The sequence below is a fragment of the Protopterus annectens genome, chromosome 9.part0 (assembly GCF_019279795.1).
Source record: "Protopterus annectens isolate FY-2018-M chromosome 9.part0, PAN1.0, whole genome shotgun sequence".
Taxonomy (NCBI): domain Eukaryota; kingdom Metazoa; phylum Chordata; order Ceratodontiformes; family Protopteridae; genus Protopterus; species Protopterus annectens.
Window position 1 is genome coordinate 646637297 of NC_056743.1, and position 21027 is coordinate 646658323.

The window sequence follows — 21027 nt, forward strand, 5'->3', positions numbered from 1 at the left end:
CCAACAAACTATAATCTCTACATTTCTTCTACCTTCAGTATTATATGTCGTCCCCATTTACACCAAACTTTAACAATCTCTCCTTTCAAAAATTGAATAGTGGTATAACAAGATAGCAAGATTCACTGCAAACCCTACTGCAACATTACACCACTGTCTGGCCTTAAAGCAATTACACTGGTAAGAACTATTACACTATCTTTCCATTACCCCATTGATATTTGCACATAAAGTTATTTATAAGCCTCAAAACTGACCTGCCCTACTAAACATAGCAGAACCTTAACCTTCTAACAGGCATATTCATTCCACGAGCAAACATCTACTAATCATAACCAAAACCACCAACTAGGCTGCCCAGTCTCTGTACTCCAATTACATCTCCAAGATCTGGAATTCTATTCCCACCACCATTAGACAACAGTACAATGTATATAGATTCAAAACTGTACTAAACAACACTTCACCAACTTGTAGCTTTGCTTCTATACATCCCCTGGATAGCAATCCCCAGCTCCCAATATGTTCACTACTCCATTCTCCATTTCTTCCATACTCTGTCCTCCTGTATAGTATCCTTTTCTTACTCTTCCATACATCCCCCAAGGACACTCCCCTTAAACTCTATCCTATTTCCCACATCGCTCTAATCCGTTTTCATCATTCCCTGTGTCATGCTCTCCTCAGAATTCTGCAAAATAGGTATCTGATTAATCTTACAACTCTGTATAAATTCACTTGTGTGTCAACATGACAATATTCTTACCCTCTGCCTTCCTACTTCTCTGCGGAAATGAAAGCATATATATTGTCCTTGTATTTGAATGTGAGTTAACTTTTCATTGCTTCTTTTTCCTTGTATAATAATGAACATATATTACTCCTTGCTGTTATTGTACTTTTTATTGCTTCTGTTATAATTTCGCACTCAGTTAGCTCACTCCTCCTACAATTTCAAAAATTTTCAAAAATGTTATTCTTCATGATCTCTCAGAAATTTCCGGAATATAATAATTTGTATTTTACACTTGTATTTAGACTTATTATAATCAAAGCTTCACACTTTGTGATTTGTCTTTTATGCTTATACTTACCCCTATTGTTAGTGGAGCGTTTCTACCCAAACCTTTACTGAAAAGGGCATGATACAGACCAGTCAGACCTTCCTGGTCAACCAAAGCAATTTATTTATTTGGTAGTTCGAAAGATATGAGTAAATGGGCGTGCCTTCATTGAAGGTTGAACGTCGAGCTGGCACCTCGGCGTTCATCAAAATCTACTGCCAATCATTAGCGGACTGGAGTTCCACTGTAGCGACCCCTAACCGGGAAAAGCCGAAAGACAACAACAACTTACTGACATCTGATTACCAGGAAAGTCTGGCTGGGTAGGAGTCCATTTTCAGCAGAGGCCCAGGGAGAAAAGCTCCATAGTACTACAAAACATTTTAAGAACAATAATTTTACAGTCTTTAAAAATAACAAAAAAAACAAGAAAACAAATGCAGTTTAAATAATTACACCAAATTAGACATAGTATGAAAACGTAGTTTAAGAATAGCTGCAAGTTATATGACAATCATTTAATAGTTAGAGAAATTTCAGCCAGTTTATAGTGAAATTAAAGGTAAGTTAGTATAATACAAACAGGAACTGCAACATGAAATGAGAGAAAAGCAGGCTTATGGTATATTTAGAGAAAGCCAGGGGAGAGAAATAAATAAATAAAATTATTTATTATTTAGATATAAATGGCTAGTAATAGATGAGCTCCTAACTCACCTTTTAGAAGCTGAAAAATATCAAATATTTTATCTAGCAATGGTTTATTTTAGCTGATCCAATACCTTAAGAATAAAGTGTGCCACAAAGTTTCAAGCAAAATAATGCAAGATAGGAGAGCACACAAATTAAAACATTAATGTTTTGTCACACAGTATTTGGTAGAATATGAGACAAATAGTATTTATAACAACAGATCAATTAAAAAGGGTGAATTATAAAATAAGAAGACTACAAATTTAATAATTGGTGAATATAAAGTTAATACCCACAATAGATAGGCTAAAGTAAACAAAAGAATGAAACATCAATTTAGTAAAACTGGAGAACAATAAGAAGAGAGTGAGATGAAAATATTAAACAGCCAAGAATCTGGAGGCATTTAGGAATGCATAGATGAGGGGAGAGAAAAATATAAAAGGATAGATCTGCAAAAAAAGAGAGCGAGAAATGTACAAGTAAGGCAGATATGTATTAGATTTAGCCTGGACAGATGATGACTGGAACAGAGTGAGGAGGTGAAACAGAAGGCCAAGTAGGAGAAGACTGGAAGATACGATGCAGAGAAAGGATAAATAATAAGAGAGTAACAGCAGTCAGAAGGATGAAGCAGTGGATTGTAAGTACACAGAGAGGATAATATCGCACATCTCAGTAAAATGTAAAATGTTACTAGAAGCACTGTCAGACAAACCAGTGGTAGAAGTTAAATATGGAGAAACTCTAAATATCCATGCTATAAGTCTATGGATTTTTAAAATCAGCCATAATCATGGCAACAGATATAGTATGCCTGAGAAATAAACTATGTATTCATCTACTGAAACTACTTCTACATTGCTAAGCATCAATGGTGTGTGAGGTCACTTGGGCTGAGTTCCAGAAGGATGGATCCACCTTGGAAAAGGCCTTTTCACCAAAGATCAGGTAACGATTGGGTAAGCATAGTATGAGATGATTCTTTGTTTTGACAGTAAAGTCAATTGACGGGACATAAATGTTTTTACCTTTGGGAGAGTTGTGGATATTATCCAGAATACAGAATTTTGTGTTTCAGTTTTAATGTTGTCTCCTTAGTAAGAGTCTCACTGATTTTTTGAAGGGAGAAAGAGTGGTAATTTTGTTGCAGTGGTGAATAAGCCTGCAGATTTGATTGCTGATCTTTTGAAACTTACTTTTACTGCACGGCAAGCTAAGAAAAAGGATGCGAAAACAATAGTCCAGCTCTGGAAGATAAAAAAGTTTTCTTTTGAAGGCATATTTTTGCCAAGTAGGTCACCTTTAACTAAAAGAGTACTTTTTATGTTGTTTCATTCAGTATGATATCCAAAACATAGGTAGGGTTCAAACTAAATACATAAAAAAAATAACCGACTACCACAGAAGAGCAAAACCAGTACTTTAATAAGAGAAAAAAAATAAAAATAAAGACAACGTGCACAAACGGTAAGCACTTTCACTGCTTTAGGCATCTTCCTCAGACCATGTGGTGGTCGGTTAGTTAGTTAGTTAGTTTTCACGTGTGTTTTGAATATACCGATCTTTGTCTGTGAGTTCTATTGTTTTTTTGTACAGGTAGAGATCAAGGCAGAGCCTAGACCATGAAATAAATCATTTGTATAATTTTCTGTTTGTCAAGCTCAAACATTGGCAGATAGAGGTGGTTTAAAAGTTACAAGGCATCTGTTGGATCTAAAACCATGTGACATTCACCATGGAAAAGTTTTTGATTAGTTTCCTGTTTCCAACCCAAGTCTGTGTATTAAAGAAACTGTTCTGGAGGAAAAGAGAACAGCAGAATATAGTCCCTTATCACACAGTAACAAAATCATGTACTAACAAAGTAACCATTAAGTATGGACAGGTTTCATGCCAGAGATAATGATTACTAAAACAGAAAACAACTATCAGCAAAGAATGGAATGTTAGGGGACAGTAGTATGAACTGTGTTAATAATGACGGTGACATTGTTAATGGTGAGGGCAATAACTATGCACTTAAGATAACTGATGAACCAGTTCAGTGAACAATGTCCAAAACAAGGCTGTTACTGATGAGCAAGCAAGAGAGGTGATCCATCAAATCAAATGCTGCCTTTTCAGTTATGTTTTATTCTACTAAATGTACAAGGACGTGCAGAGGCTTTCTCTTTAAAGGTATATAATGAATCTGTAATTAATTACATTTAATTTACTTTAGGGTGATATCTGAAATGTGGTTAAATATGAAGTCTCATACAGACACATCAAAACATTCTGTTTCGCATGTCCGTATTCATTATGGACTGCACATTGTTATTTTAGGTGCTGTGTTATTACAACTTTTATAATTCCACTACATAATGCTTCCTCATTCAAAAAAGACATAACTAAAGAAGGGTTGTAACAGGTGGCAGACATCTGTTTTGATTCTGTGATGGATGGAATGTTTAAAGTCAGGTGGATTCTGGAGGATGGAAATAGATTTTTGTTGTTACATAAAATGTGTGCATCCCATCTACAGTGACCATTATTTATTAGCTAGGCTATGGGTCCTGTCATTCTCATGTGATAGGTTATGCCTTTTTCCTTCCCATGATGCCCTTGTAAGGATGACTTTATGCCTGCCCTACACAATGCCTTTTTAAAACACACTACTACCTGTTTTCTCGAATGAGGTGCCGATTCTGTTGTCGAATGATTTCATCATGTTCCCAAACATCTCTTGTTTTGAAATGGGTTACCCACATAAACTCTGTATAATTGCTTGAGATACTAACTTTTTTAATTTCTCCTATGATGTAATTCTTTAAAACTATGCATGTTAAGATCCTATGGTCTCTGTTTATATGTCTTGTGACATAGGGCGTGCACCATTCCTGTTACCCTTTTAGATACAAATTTCTTTTCTTTAACTTATCATAGATATGTATACTTAATCAGACTTCTTTACTCCATAATTACATTGTTCTCTTGCCTTTAAATCATCTGATGCGACCACTCCCAGGTATTCTATTCTATTCTAAATTTTTGTTACTGTTGTTACATCTTCCCTACTCTATAATCCTTTTCTGGGTTTCTATTTAAAAAGGAACCATTTTGGACATTTTTGTTGAATTTAAAGTTCCATGTTTTTGTCCAGTTATCCAGTCCTGCCAAGTCAAGTTTGTATTATTTCTGTGCATAACTATGTATCACTAACAAAACTGGCAAACGTTTTCCTTATGGGTGTTCTACAAAGTCACGTATAAAGACATTGACAAGTACTGGCCCTAGTACAGACCATGGTGGTGTCCCACTGGTCACCATCCATTCATCTGCATGAATTAATTGTACTACATCCCTTTGTGTCTTATGGTCCTGATATTTTATCTATTCTACTTTCCTCAGACTCACAAAAAGTTTCCTTAATTGTTCAGTTGTGTTAATATAAAGCAGGTTACTAGTCAGAAAAAGGCTATGAGTGCTGGTATAATATCAGGATTCTTTCTTCTACAATGGGGCAAATGGAGGAAAAATGCAAAACTGTTAGGAAGGAATTAAAGGAGATACAAGCTGGGGAACAAAAGAGTTCTGTAAAGTAATGTGGAATGGTTGTTGCAACAGGGTCAAAAAGGTTCCAGGTCTAAAGTAAAGGATGCACTTGATTTGTAAAGCATTGCAGCCAAAGTAGGCTGATATTCTTTGTCAGACATGATAACTGTTGCTGATGTCATTACAACCAGGGTTAACTTAAATGTTTCCTTTCTAAAAATAGCTCAGGAAACCAGACGCTCCTGTTTCCTGAATGGAACAGTGTACCAGCATGGAGAAACCTTCCAGCCTGTCTGCAGCACATACTGTTCCTGTCAAGATGGAACCATTGGTTGTGCCCCTGCATGCCCCTTACAGATGCCTGTCTTAGGGCCACTGTGTCGTAACCCTCGTTTGGTCAAAGGTGGGTTAAAATTCAGGTGATACACAGAATATATACCATGCAGCTTAGAAGACAACTACTGTTTGAAGAAGAGCTCAGAAAATTGTTTTACCATTGGCAAAATACTGCTTATTAAATTAGAAGTCTTTTAGCTTATTACTACATAATATATTCCATTTAATTGCTTTTCCTATATATTTTATATTTTCCATATTCATTATATTTATTTGTACTTGCAAAACTATACTCTTTTCTTTTCATGTATAATAAAACTAGGTAGCATGACTTAAAATAGTCCTTCTAGCATATGAATGCAGACTTACACAAGTTAAAAATGTTCTCATGATGTTTGGTTTGATTTTTCCTTTTGTTCATATTTTTCTAATCAGTTTGGTTTTGGAAGGATTTTTAATTGGTGAGGGTGAAGTTTTATGGTACCAGTTTTAAAATATTTTTCATTTTTTTTCCCAGATGAGTTAAGGACTCACAGTCATCGGGAGTCGGTTGAATTTTTAAAGGGGATTTTTTTACATTTTTTTTCCTTTCTGTACTTTGCAGAAGGTTCTGGTGAGCTTAGCAACTAGGTTAGGTGGTAGATTTCATTTAAGAGGACTGACTTCTAGGTTTAGGTCCTAGTACACCTGGCGTATGACAGAATTGGTGCCTAAGGCTGGGCTAGGTTTCTGAGTCCAGTTAGTTGGAAAGGAGGTCAGCACTGGTGATGAAGATGGCTGCCAGAGTTTGTTGGATATGATTAGAAAATTGCTGCTGGGTGTATAAAGTTATTAAAGTTTTCTAATGCGGATAGGTTTTGAATTAATGTTTCTTTTTACTGCATTTGACTGTGTGTGCTTCAGGGAGGCACATCTGGGAGTTTGCTAATACACAATATTTTATTGTAATGTAAAACATTAATGTGTTTTACTATCTTGCACTTCCTTTTTCCTTTACAGCAGGGGAGTCAAACATTTGGCCCCTAGAGATGCATTCTTGGGCCTGCAAATGTCAGTGAATTGTTTATTTATATATGTTTCTGAATAACAGTTATCCTATTTCATTTATCTAACCTCATAAAAGCCTAATCTGGATTTAATTTTTGCTCTCCATATCGAGCAACCACTAAGAAAGGTCTATCTTATTTGCCAAAGACAATGAGTACATGAAAAAGTATCATTACAAATGCTGACGTGTAATTTGTGATTTAAGAAATCCACCTCTAACAAATGCAGTTATCCAGAAAAGTCTAAAAGTTTCCAGTGTGGTGATCAGGAGGTTGGAATTTTTACAAATGTTTTCTAATTCTGAACTTCATTTTTTTTGGGGGGTGGGGGCTCCATGACTTAAGTCTTAAATGTCTGTGATTGCTGCATGCTGCTTATGTGAAATGTTATTTTTTATTTTTATAGCCACTGTTTTTTTTTCATTTCTGTTTAGTGCATTTAGTTCCATGAGTATAGTGCACATAACCTGATGATGGCACAATAAAGTCCCATTGTTTTGAGACTACAGCCAGCTTTTGTGATAATCACAGAAGACATGCATACAAGACTGGTGTGGGTACCTCTAGTGCTTTGATCTTAACACCCACACCTTATCTATTTTTAAAGGTCTGCATGGCATAACTCCCAAGTGCAGTATGAGATTATCTTTGAATTTTTAAACTTGTGTCTTTTCAAATATTTTATCTAACAGTATCACAGCTCTTCCACAAGTAATGTGCTATTAGGCATTTTGTGGCACTGCAGTATGTGTGAGCATTTCTATTCCAGACAGTGATTCCTTCTCATTTTCTCTGACAAACCACATTTCAGGTCAGAGCTTTGAAGATATATAGTTCATGATGTAGTATTTAACTAAGGGTATGGTTGACTTTGATACTGATTGCAAAGTTCTGATCAAAAGACACATCCGAACAAAACTGTTTGGGAGTGAAGTCTCTCTAATAGTCCCCAGTGAGGGGGTGTGTTTCTTGAACCGCAGGTCACTGCAGTCTGGGTGGAAGGACATTTCCCCTAGTACTGTCATGATGTGGGGTCTGAGTAATACCTCACTCAAGTCAGAGGAGTAAACTAGGGTGGGGAAAAAGGGGCAGCTGCCCCAGGCATAATGTGTTGAACAGCAGAAGCTTTTGTTTTTGGTCCTCAGCTTTCAGAAGAGCTTTTTGAAACTCAACTTTGAGTTGGGGGGCACTAGTTCAGGAAATTGCACAGGGGCACCTGATAACCTGGCTACAATCCTGACACTAGTGACAGGTACTGGTATTCATACATAGTACATGGAGGCATAAAATCACAGTGTGTTCTATATCCTGTATGTTGCCATTCTGGATCATGAGTCACAGACATACTGGGGACAATAACAGCAATGTATAAATGTAACTCATGTTTATGACTTACACAAAGGAGTGCATTGCACACAGTGGTGTACAAAACGCTCTGATGCCTAATTCAGTCCCATCATCCTCTACAGTCCAGTAGCTTTTGCACTGTGCTATGTGACATGGCAGAGCAGCACAATACAGTAAAGAACATATACGTACAAAAGTATTTATTTATTTATGTAAAGCATATGACTATGATTCATAAAGATATCATATTTATTAGACATGATGGTGAAGTTAGATTTATTACCATAATATGGTAATAACTGGATCTGGTGCTGTGCAGGCTCTTACTGATGGTAGCTTGCCAGCATTATTATGTGGAGAAGGGACAGGTTTGAATGTGGTAGCAGGTTTGCCTGGTTTGCAGGTTTTGTTGGTAAGACAAAGTGTCAGCACAGGAGGGTAGGAATACATAGAACATCTTGCCCCACTGTGTCCTTTGTTTTAAAAATTACTTGGGCCTTTCCAGTGATGGGTATGTGGTATATCAGCCCTGTGCTACTTTGTGCTAGTGAACTTACATAACACTTTCAGTCTATAGTCGGGTGATGAAATAACTGACTCCTTTCCATAGAAGCCATGTTGACTCATAATGCTGAGACATAAAGAAACTTTGAAGAAACATTTTACAAATTAAAAACAGACTTATACCTTTAGCAAAAACAGACTTATACCTTTAGCAATTACTATGTTCTGCTAGCAGATTCTCCTGACAAAAGTCTTCAAAACATCACTGGCCACTGCAAAAGTGCCAGTGGACTGGGAGACAGCAAGTGTGGTACCTTTGTACATAGTGGGGGGCAGGACCAAACTACAGACCTGTTAGCCTCACTGCAGTCACAGGGGAAGTTAGGAACAGTATTATGACAGGAAAGTCTGGTTACTTCCCTACAAGTCAATCCCCAAGAAAACAATCCACATGGGTTCATGGTCAGAAAGGTCTGTCAGTCAAGTCTGTTCCAGATTTATGTCTTGGTTACATGATAAATTGATAGAGGAGTACTGGGGGACATGGCATACCAAGACATCACCTGGCTCTGGAATAGTGGTTGATCTTTCTGCCTGACATGCGCAGAGGTCATCCAGGTAACTCATGTTCATTGTACACACGTGTTTAATTGTGCAGACACAAAGCTTGGGAAGTGTGCATGTCTCAGTGTGTCCCCACTTCTTGTCAGCCTTGAAGCATGTTGGGCTCCTTCTTCCTCCAGGATGGGTAAACCGCCATTGCTGACAACCACACTCCTCCATAATCCAGACAGATAATCAATCTTTGGTCACCTGGGCTACATTCAGAACTTTGTTTCTATGGAACACAGCCTGGATTGCAAATAGTCACATTATAGGTGAAGTAACATTAATTATTTCTTTACCAGATTTTCAAAATATTTCTCTTATGGCTTACCCAATCGTCTCAATCTCTTTACATTATAAATCTGGACAGAGCCTAAAACAATGGGGGGAGCAAAGTCCAAAAAATAGGGAAATATTTTAAATGTTGCTTTTAGAACTTTTCTAGAACAACAGGATTTGTGTTTGTGTTCATGCTCTGAAGAATATGAAGTCTGAAACTCAAATATATATAATTAGTTAGTGACTTCAGTGGTTTGACAGAAAACTACAAATGTTATGGGGAACAGAACAAAAATATGAGGCAAAAATCTGGAGTTGAAAAGTATGGACTTACCACATGACTTATGAGACTGCCATTGTGTAATTTTGCCCTAATGAATGATTTTACAATTTACTTGCTAAATAACCTTTCATGGCAAAATCATACAAAGGCAATGGTATAGGTCTTAAGCAGGATTTTCACACATGGAATACAGAACATCTTTGCCCAAATTTAGACCTAATAAAATTATGAATAAAAGTTCACTGAACCAAATTAGAGAAGCATATGGTTTGTCAAATACTAGGTTAAAGGTATTCTTCATCAACTAATAAATAAGACATGTTGTGTGATAGATTCATATCCCACCATATCACCCACCTCTAGAGCAAACCTCCAATAGATGTCAAGCAGAGTACCTCCCTTGCCACCTTCAGTGTAAACCTAGATAATTGGATAGCCAGCCACAAATTCTCCCGTGCTCTATATTGTACTGTCCTCCTTGAGGCTGGAGAGAAAACTTTGAATATGGGTTATTGGCTAGGCTTGTAATGATCTTTAGATTTACCTATGGATCATATTAAACAATCCCATTGCTATAACAACTACCAATGTTTTTTTGGACCAGACTTTCAAAGGTGTTTATGAGTAGTCATCTTAGGGTCCAGCCTAATAAACTTTAGCACTATCTTTCAATTATTGTATCTCAACAGCTGGATTTATAGTTGTGTACAATTTTAGAACAAGACTAGACAATAGCAATGAGGGATTTAATAGATAGAATGTTGAAGACCTGATACCAAATACCTACAAAATGGCCAATATTATAGTCATTTATTTAAAGTTCTGTAGAATAGTTCACCTCAGTTTGTGACTAGATCCCACTGAGTGAAGATACACCTATGGTCTGGAAAGAAGATGCTTCTGCTGCAGATGGTAAGTATTGAAAAGACAAAGTGTGTGGCCGTGCTTTATGTGTGCTGGCCAAATGTTGCTATAAGAGATGGTAATGGGGTATTTTTTGCTATGGGGATAGTTAAACGGACTGTTTTCTTCATCTGTGATGAAAGACACCACTGAAATTGTCATCTTCAAGTCTCAGTGCATACAATTGCAAATTAGATCAACCTCTATAATGCCTTTATAAAGGGAATGACTTTGGTCTGACAGTGCGGAGGATTGAGGTGGACAGCTAAATATTTTATACACAAAGCTGTAATTGTTTTTTTTCCAAAAGAACATTTAACTTTGTTGTTTGTTTGTGGCACTTGACCTTGGTGGGCTGGGTACCTACAGTTGTCAACAAAAGGACTGTTTACAATAGATGACAGAATAACCCTTAATGCTATTTAAAAACGATCCATTCTCAGGAAGGAAAATGCAGTGAGTGAACTATATCTGATTACATGTCTTAAAAGTGGTTTGGGAAATATCTAAGTTACAAAAATAATATGTACCAAGACCTTCCTGTTGTCTTTCATGAAAATTTTTTTTCTCACTTTTCATCAAAAAACATACATGTAGTGAAAGAGAAATTTGTTCTGGTTGTAAAACTAGGTACAAGAAAGTATTTTACACAGCATATAGAAAAATTCTGAGCAGTTCAAAATCTATAGAAATTAAACAAAGAAAGCATTAATTTTCTATGAAAGCTACATTTTGGCAGTACTAAGATGGCCACCATCACCATGATGGAAGTTTTATAATGTCTAGACCATGATGTGAATACTAGCTTAGTGGTTTTGGCTGATTTCATTTTTCTAAATATATTGATAAGGCTCAGATTGTCACAGATCTGGGGCACTTGAAAGTGTGAATGGTGCTCCATATAACAAGCAAAACCCCTTCTTTGCACTCATCTAACTTGTAAATGAATATCATCCTTGATGGTCTGAACATAAACTGTTATGCACATGGCTGTGGGCGATCACATATTTCAGGTTATATGTAGGCCACAATACTGTACACTGCTGAATGCACTGAATTGTAATTTTAAGGCAATAGAACTACTGTAGATCATTCAAATAGATGGCAAATTATGTTCTACTTACGCAGAGCTAACACTGCATTAGTCTTGCAGACATTCCATTTACGACTGTTATATAGTTCCCAGTGCTATGGTATGAACTATCACATTATTTCATTTAATGAAAGTACTTATACCTGTACCTGTTACGGGCCTCTCTTCCAGTTCAGCTTCCAGGTCATGTGATAAGTCCATAAGAAAATATTTGATTCTGAGGAATGGGCTTTTTCTGAATCTTCCATTGAATATAAATGATCAGAATTGCAAGTATCACAAAAGCAACAACATGTACAGCAAAAGAAGCATTGCAAAAAAATGGCAATTACTTTTGATTTCAGGTCCATATCTTTAAACGGATAAAACACAGTGCTGCTCCGGCACAATAAAGGCTGCCCCTTTACCCACAAAACAAACTGCTGTTGTAATCACAAAATGAATGATGTCAAATGGATATTTTAAATGTGTTTAATGTAAAATAAAAAATAAAAGACAAAAGTAACTGATTGAGTGCTTTCGTCTCCTTGACGGAGACTTCTTCAGAATCCAGTTACCCTTAACAATCCATACATTATATAACACAGTATTAGTAACCCATTGGCTAAAATGTAACAATTTTTTTAATTATACAATCAATTAATAGCAAAATTAAAGGGCTGGCTTCAATTAAAGGTCTATGCAACACTGCCTGCAACATTACATTTTATAAAACTGTAATAAACTAAAAAGCAAGTTCAAAAAACCATAAATAACACAATACACACCACCAAATGACTCAAAAATACATAAATACCTATCATTTTGAACCATAAAGCAGCAATTGATATTAATTGTGTTATTTTATTGTTGTCATTACTAAAATATTCTGTACATCTGTAAACATGTATATGAAAGAATCAAATTGTGTACAAATAAATATATAAAAAAACAATATATAAAATATATAAAAAATATATATATAAATATATATACAATATATATATATATATATATATATATATATATATATATATAAATATATCACATAATTTATATAATATAAAAATATAAATAAATAAATATACATATATATATATATATATATATATATATATATATATATATAAAATATTATTAGTATTAAAAGACCTATGTATAAATAGATAATTATTAAAATATCTAAATTAAATTAAATGAACAGGAAGGCTGTATAATTGATCAAATAGGAATCTATATATATAACTATAAATATTAAAAGCTCAATGTATTGTTCAAAATATTAAAAATGTTTTAGTAATTTGTGCTTTTAATATTATTATTACCACTTAGATGAATAGCTTTTAGTAGTATGTTAGCGGAGCTTTTCTCCTCGGGCCTCCACTGAAAATGGACATGTATCCAGCTGGACTAGCCCGGTCAACAAATGTAAAATAAAATAAAATAAATAAATAATTGTTAAAATTAGGAATAAAAAACTAAACTGTTTATTTGTTTATTTATTCATTCATTGAACTTCCCTATGTCGTTATTCATTCTACATTTTACTTTTTTTCTGGTCCATTGCCAATAATTTTAATGCCGGTGTTATGGATATGTGATCATTTAGTCCCCTTCCACTACATGCATCTAGCCATAATTGCCAGATAATTTCCCTATACTCTAACTGTGTCTCCCAGTCACCTCCTCTATCCATGGGCTCAATCTTCTCTAACACCCAAAATTTGAAATCTGCTTGTTTACATACCAATGCATGCCTGTATAATGCATTATTGTCGTTATGTTTGTTGATGTCCCTGGTATGTTTGTATATTCTATTTCTGAGGTGACGTTCAGTTTTACCTATGTAGTAACTCCAACAGGCCTTAACAAAATACTAGGTATAATACTCCTTTTGAGTAGCAACTATTATATCTTTTGGCTTTTAAAGTTATGTGGAGACTCAGTATTTTTACTTCTTTTAATCCAGCAATATATGAACATTGTGCACACCTACCACATTTAAAAGTACCATGTCTCTTGTTAGCTCCACTATCTATAGATTTCCTTTTTTCAATAATGTTTTTGATGTTTTTGTTCCTTCTAAAACTATATTTTATATCACATTGAAATACATCTGTTTTAGTTGCCATATTAGCAAAGAAAACAAATTGAGAAAACTGACTGAAGGTCCACAAAGTACAAAAAATCTTTAGCGAACAAACCAATGTAGACCACCACAATCCTTCGATAAAACACTAATTTAATATGACACGGTAAAATTCAACAAGCAGTTTTTAACACAGATAAGCGCTTTCGGGCTCTGCCCTTCTTCAGATGAAATAAAAACAATCTTAATCACATTTAAATACCTAATTCAAAACAATTTCCAACCAATCAAAATTTATACTGCACTCTCCTGTCTTTGAGGGCGGGTTTCATAGGAACAAATTAATTTAGTCCTGGTGTCCTATGGGCTAAAAGCTCAATTATCCACTTTGCTTCTTCTCTCTCAGTGGCATCTACTAAGCTACCCTTTCTTATACTAGGAAATACATTTGCAATAGCTCTAAATCTAAACTGATGATCATTATTTACTTCTATATGTTTATAAAGTGCATTGTGCATATTACTAGTTCTTATGCATGAAAGATGTTGCAAAATTCTAACTTTAAACATATTATTTGTTTTTCCCACGTAAAATGCTTTGCATTGCTGACACTCAGCTAAATAAGTTATATTCTTTGTTCTACAATTGGCTTTTGCTTTAAAATAAAATAATTTCCCTGTTACTGGATGCTTAAAAACAGTCTCTTTATTAATACAGTGGCATGCCTTGCATAGCCCACATGGTTTTGTACCTACTTGACAAATAGAAACTTTTCTTGTGGTTACTCTTTTCTTGTGTTAAAATGTCTTTCAGATTTTTATTTCTTCTAAATCCAAATTTGGGTTCTATCCCTACTATTTCTTTTATTTTATCATCAGATAAAAGTATATGCCAATTTTTTTTTGATAATATCACATACACCATGTATATTACTACTATACGTGAATGTCATTCTATTAAATGCAAATTTATGGCCATGTTGCTCTTCTGATGAAATTGTCTTAAATGTAGATACAGACTTTCTATGTGTATTACCCTGACTTAATTCACTTACTATTAACCTCTCATTGTAACCTCTATTTTTAAAAATATGTTCCATATTCATCAATTCTTCCTCAAAATCACTATCTTTAGTACAAAGTCTTGAGGCTCTACTTACCTGACCCCTTATTATATTCTTATATGTATGTCTGGGGTGCATACTCTCATAAGTAAGTAAATTATTTTTCCAGCATTCTTTCCGAAACAAGGAAGTAACAAAGCCAGATCTTTCTTTTTTAATTCTGACATCCAGAAAATCTATAGCTTCATCTGAGCATGTGAGAGAAAATTTGAAAAAAGTGGTGGTATGTTCCAAATATTCTATGAAAAGTACTAGTTCACTCTTTTCCCCTTCCCATAAAATAAAAACATCGTCCACAAAACGTCTATAAAGAAATAGATGCTTTTTCCATCTGTTTTGGCCCCCTAGCACAAAACACCTCTCCCAAAATGACAAAACCAAATTTGCATATGTATTAGCACAGGGGGTACCCATGGCTACCCCCTGTGTTTGTCTATATACATTGTTATTGCATATGAATACATTGTTAGATAGAACCAAATTCAAGCATTTTCTTATTGTAAGTAATTTCCTATCATCTGATTCACCCATTTCTTTGCACAGTTCACAAACAGCATTCATGCCATATTCATTTTCTATCACTGTAAACAAATTTACAACATCTAAGGTGACCATTAATACTTCTTTTTCACATATATCAACATTTTTTATGGCTTGCAAAAATTGTTGTGTATCTTTCAAAATTTCTATTATTCTTGTTTTATATGGTTTTAAAGTATATTCTAACCAAATAGATACATTTTCAGTTACCCATTTTCTACCTGAGACTATCAGTCTCAGTGGGGGATCTTTATAGTTTTTATGTAACTTGGGTAATACTTTGAAAATAGGTGTTACCGGATATTCTATTAATAGAAATTCACTAAGATCTTGGTCTATAGTATTGTTATCCAACATACATTTAATGCTGTTATGAACTCCTATTATGATGTTATTAAGTTCTAATGGACTAATTTTCAAGTAGGTATTACCTTCTATTAATAAATTATTTAATTTAAAATAATAATCATCCTTATTTAATACAACAACCGCTCCACCTTTATCTGCCTGTTTTATTATGATATTATCATTGTTCTGTACATTTATTAATGCTTGCTTTTGTGTATTTGTTAAATTAAAATATTTCTGATTTCTACCTTCTTCCAGATATTTATATAAATCAGCTTCACATACTTTAAGAAACATTTGCATGGTAGAATTAAATGGTGGCATGAATGTACTAGGTTGTCTCAACATATGCTGTCTATTTTGTTGGTTAAATAAACTTTGCAACATTACTTTTCTACCATAAAACATCATATCCATGACTATTTCATTAAAAGAGCCTTCTCTATTTGGTACAAAGGACATACCTTTGTTTAAAACAAATAATTCATCATCATTAAGAACATAGTTAGATAAATTATAAACAATATTATCACCAGTCAGTTTGATGTCCTTCTCTTTTTTGCCCCTCTGCCTTCGCTGCTGGCTCTCTTCCATTCTCCTTTTTTCTTCATTGGAGCTGGCAGTTGGGCTAAAAAACGCTCATCCTGCTGCACTGCTTAATTTGTCTTGGGCCTTGCACCCAAGTCCATAGATTGGGTAATAACTGCATTTGGAACAGCAGTTACTAAAGAAACGTTCGTTGTTTCTTCTGATTCAGAGCGTTGTATAATTCTCTCTCCCAGAGGTTCTGTAGTTAAATTTGAACTCGCTATTTCTACCGAATTACTTTGTTTAGACCTAATTGTTCATTACTGTTGTTCAAACGAAAAGTCTCTTGCGCTCTTTGAGCGCTATTCAGCGTGGTTCTACCTCGCATCACTTCCGCATATGACGTGTTGGTCTCAGTTAAAGAGACATTGGAATGGATTTCTCCTCTTTCCTCTCTCGGCCATATGAAGATGTTACAGGTTGTGAAATCTTTATAGTCGCGCTGTAGCTTTTTTACTTTTGTTTTTTGTAACCTCTGGTCAGTCATTGAAAAAGCACAGTATAACTCGTCTAGTTTTTTAGTAAATCTTTCTCCTTTAAATTCAGTCTCTAATTGCCTTTGTAAAACATCCACTTCTGCTGTGAGTTTCTCTTTCTCTGGTACAAAAAATTCCAGGAGTAATTTCATATATGAAAAGCCTGTATTTCGTGGGGAAAAACAAATAATATGTTTAAAGTTAGAATTTTGCAACATCTTTCATGCACAAGAACTAGTAATATGCACAATGCACTTTATAAACATAGAGAAGTAAATAATGATCATCAGTTTAGATTTAGAGCTATTGCAAATGTATTTCCTAGTATAAGAAAGGGTAGCTTAGTAGATGCCACTGAGAGAGAAGAAGCAAAGTGGATAATTGAGCTTTTAGCCCATAGGACACCAGGACTAAATGAATTTGTTCCTATGAAACCCACCCTCAAAGACAGGAGGGTGCAGTATAAAATTTGATTGGTTGGAAATTGTTTTGAATTAGGTATTTAAATGTGATTAAGATTGTTTTTATTTCATCTGAAGAAGGGCAGAGCCCGAAAGCGCTTATCTGTGTTAAAAACTGCTTGTTGAATTTTACCGTGTCATATTAAATTAGTGTTTTATCGAAGGATTGTGGTGGTCTACATTGGTTTGTTAGTTGCCATATTCCTAAAAATTTCCCAGGTATCATTAATACTTTTTCTCAACCATCCTACACCCTGATAATATGTGACAGTCAAATACGGTGTAGAACTTACTACTGATGTATTCTGGGAATTGAAACTCTTATTCATATTATTAAACCCAACCATAGTCTCCGAAGAACCACCTTGTGTTAAAAGAGGGTTGTATTTATTACCTCTTCCTAAAATTACATATTCTTTTATAGGACTAATAAAATCCATAGGATAACCTCTTTCAAAAAACATTTTTTCTACATTGTTGATTTCATTTATAAACTCTGCATCCTCAGAAATCATTCTGGCCATCCTAATCATTTGTCCATTTACAATATTCTTCTTAAGTTGATATGGATGGTCACTAACGAAATGTAAATAGGCATTAGAATAGTGTTCCCTTCTAAATATATTCGACCTAAAGCATTTGTTCTGACTGTCTTTATTTAATTTTATATCCAAAAAATGTATTTCTTCTATGCCTATTTGATGGGTAAAATGCAAAAAAGTGGTTGTATGGTTAATGTACTGTATAAATTCTTCAATGTGATCATAGGACCCATTCCAAAGAACAAAAATATCATCCAAGAAACGAAAATACTTAGCAATATATTGACTGTATATAGAATTAAACACATATTTCCTTTCCCAGAACAACATTATAATATTGGCATATATGGGAGCACAGGCAGAGCCCATAGCCACTCCCTCTTTTTGATGGTAATAATCGCCTTCAAAGTAAACATAATTATATTTTAAAATCAATTCCATACTCTCCAGAACAATTCTAAACTCAGCAGCTGTTAACAAATTCATTTCAATTAACGTTTTTTCAAACCATTCCAAGCCGATGGCTTGGGGTATAACTGAAAACAGTTCTTTAACATCAATAGTAATGAACAACATAGTATCCATATAAGTACTCCCACCAATTTTCTTCAAAAAATCCCATGAGTCCACTAAGATATGATCATATTTTTTATAACATTCTTGTATCATAGTGTCCACATAAATAGACCAGTAAACAGGCAACTACCAGCGAAAATACACAAATAAAGTTTCAAGTAGTAAACGTCTGGAAAACGGATTAGGAATACTTTTTAGTCCAAAGTTGGTAACGCTACCAAAGACAAACTGGAAACCAAAAATCCAAGTAGAAACACATTAACGTCTTTATTTGTCACAGTACGTTTTCGTCTTTACAAAACAAATGACTTCATCAGATGCACAATAGATTATACCTAGCACATATTTATACCTTTCTTAAATTGATTACTTAATTAAAACCAATCACATAATAATAATCCACATAAGGTTGGGTTTTAGACCCTTGTGATGACACTATGGGACTCATGGGTGGATTGTGCAATGATTTATGAATTTTTGGTATACGAAAAATAGCCAGTATAACAGGTTTTGGTACTTTTAAGAACCTATATAGTTCAATGTCTATCATTCCTGTAAGCAAGTTGTCCTCCAGAATGAGGTCAATCTTCCTTTATGATATATTGATCTCATTCTTCGTAACTAAACCATACTGCTCCTCTTTGTCCAAGATATCCTTCATCCTCTTAATATAATCCCATCTATCCATAATAACCACCCCTCCACCTTTGTCAGGTTTCATTACACGAATTTTATCATTACTACTTAAATCTTTTAGTAGTTTCTTTTCAGCCTTTGTCAAATTACTTCTCATTTTATTGCCATTCTTATATTCATTTCGTACCTTGTTGATAACACACTTTTCAAAATTCAAAATTTCATGTTGTAAGGGCGGATTGTATGTACTATGTCTAGTTAATACATTCTCCTTATCTTGAACTAATCTATCTTTATACATATGCCTGAAATTTAATTTTCGTGTAAACAACTTGATGTCCAGTACTATATTTTCAATTCTAGGTTTGTTCACAGGAACAAAGGTAAACCCTTTTGTAAACAAGTTGAAAAAACCTTGGTTAATCAAAATGTCAGTGTAATTGAATATATTAAAATTATTGTACGTATTGATAATAGTATCCGATTGTTCCTGTACATCCAGTGTTAGTTCAGTGTTGCTATCTCCTATTACGTCTTGATACAAAACTGTTTCTAAATCTCCTATCTGTAAACCCTCCATGTATGCATATTGTTGCTCATTGTGACCTGTGCATATGATGTTTGCTGGGTTCGATTCCTCAGCCTCTCTGATCTCCTTGGTTCGTCCACCCCTAAAGGGACATTGGTTCTGACATTATTTTCATCTTCCTTTGTATTGGAATATTGTTCTTGTACATATTGATTATAATCATGTTGATTATAATCCGGTTGCCCTTGCTCCCAGTGTCTATCCCTTCCTGCCCCTCTATAATTGTTGTTCCTATGATATCTATCCTGGTAACGGGTATACGGGGCATTATCATGCCTATAATTTTTAACTATACTTTCACCAAGGTATGCACAACCTTTTTCATATTCATTTAGGTCCCTTTCAAACTTCTTTAATTTTCTATTAATGTTCATATTAGTAGCAGAATCTATGTCATGCAAAACTCTAAAATACAAATGTTTGTACTCATCAACTAAAAACAGTAGATCTGTATTAATTCCACCATACAACTTATCTATTTCTTTTTTAGTTTGTTCCATTATATCAGTGTTGCGTTTCATCATTAATTTCAACATTGCTAGCCCACAATCATTCAAAATGTCGCAAATACTTTGAAAGAACATTTTGTCACCATTAATATTGTTCGAAAATTTGTTCAATCTTAAACCTTTAGGTACTGTCTTTAAACGGATATCCTATGAGAAGCAGACCCACAACACACTTTATATAAATTAAAGAAAATTAATTTAAAATTAAAATTAATCTAAAACCTAGAAACAACTTAAACTTTATAAACATGACTATCACACAACTAAGTCTAGTCTGTCTTCTCATAATTGTTTACAACACCACAAGTTATTACTCTAGCAATATCCCTAAACTTAGTAGCACAACACTGCATTATGCACTCTCGTATGCAGACACCACACGTTATAATAATATCTGCCCACAGTTATTCAAGAACTACATAACGGACCAATTCAGAACCAAACACATATGCCCTCATTCCTACTCAAAAAAAAACAATATTTTCTCACACTCCTCACCAAACTCCAACATCTGTATAACCATTTTAAGTCCAGGCTCACCATAAGTGGGGATATCCACCCCAACCCAGGCCCAAATCCATCCTGTCCAACACAAATGTCAGAACATAACACCCCCACTTTCTTCATCCCTGGGCAAATCAACAACAGCAGCAAACCAACCATCTTTCAATGCTAAATATTAATATTAGAAGTATCAAAAATAAAATACCTGAACTCCAGGTCACAATAGCACACTACTCCCCAGACACAGTTGCTTTAACAGAAACCTGGCTAAATAAAAACATAGCTAACTCAGAAGTTCTCCCTACCGGCTACAATATCATTAGACAAGACAGAACACTTCGTAAAGGGGGGTGGAACTGGCTTACTCTACAAGTCC

At 34.6% G+C, this 21027-nt stretch overlaps 1 protein-coding gene across 1 annotated transcript in view; it reads left to right on the forward strand.

Moving 5' to 3' along the window:
- LOC122811402 (CCN family member 1-like) overlaps positions 1-21027 on the forward strand; it is a 140681-nt gene that overhangs the window by 10797 nt on the left and 108857 nt on the right. Inside the window, exon 3 of the mRNA XM_044083234.1 lies at positions 5518-5697. Within this exon, the coding sequence (XP_043939169.1) occupies positions 5518-5697 (180 nt within the window). The remainder of the gene's footprint in view (positions 1-5517; positions 5698-21027) is intronic.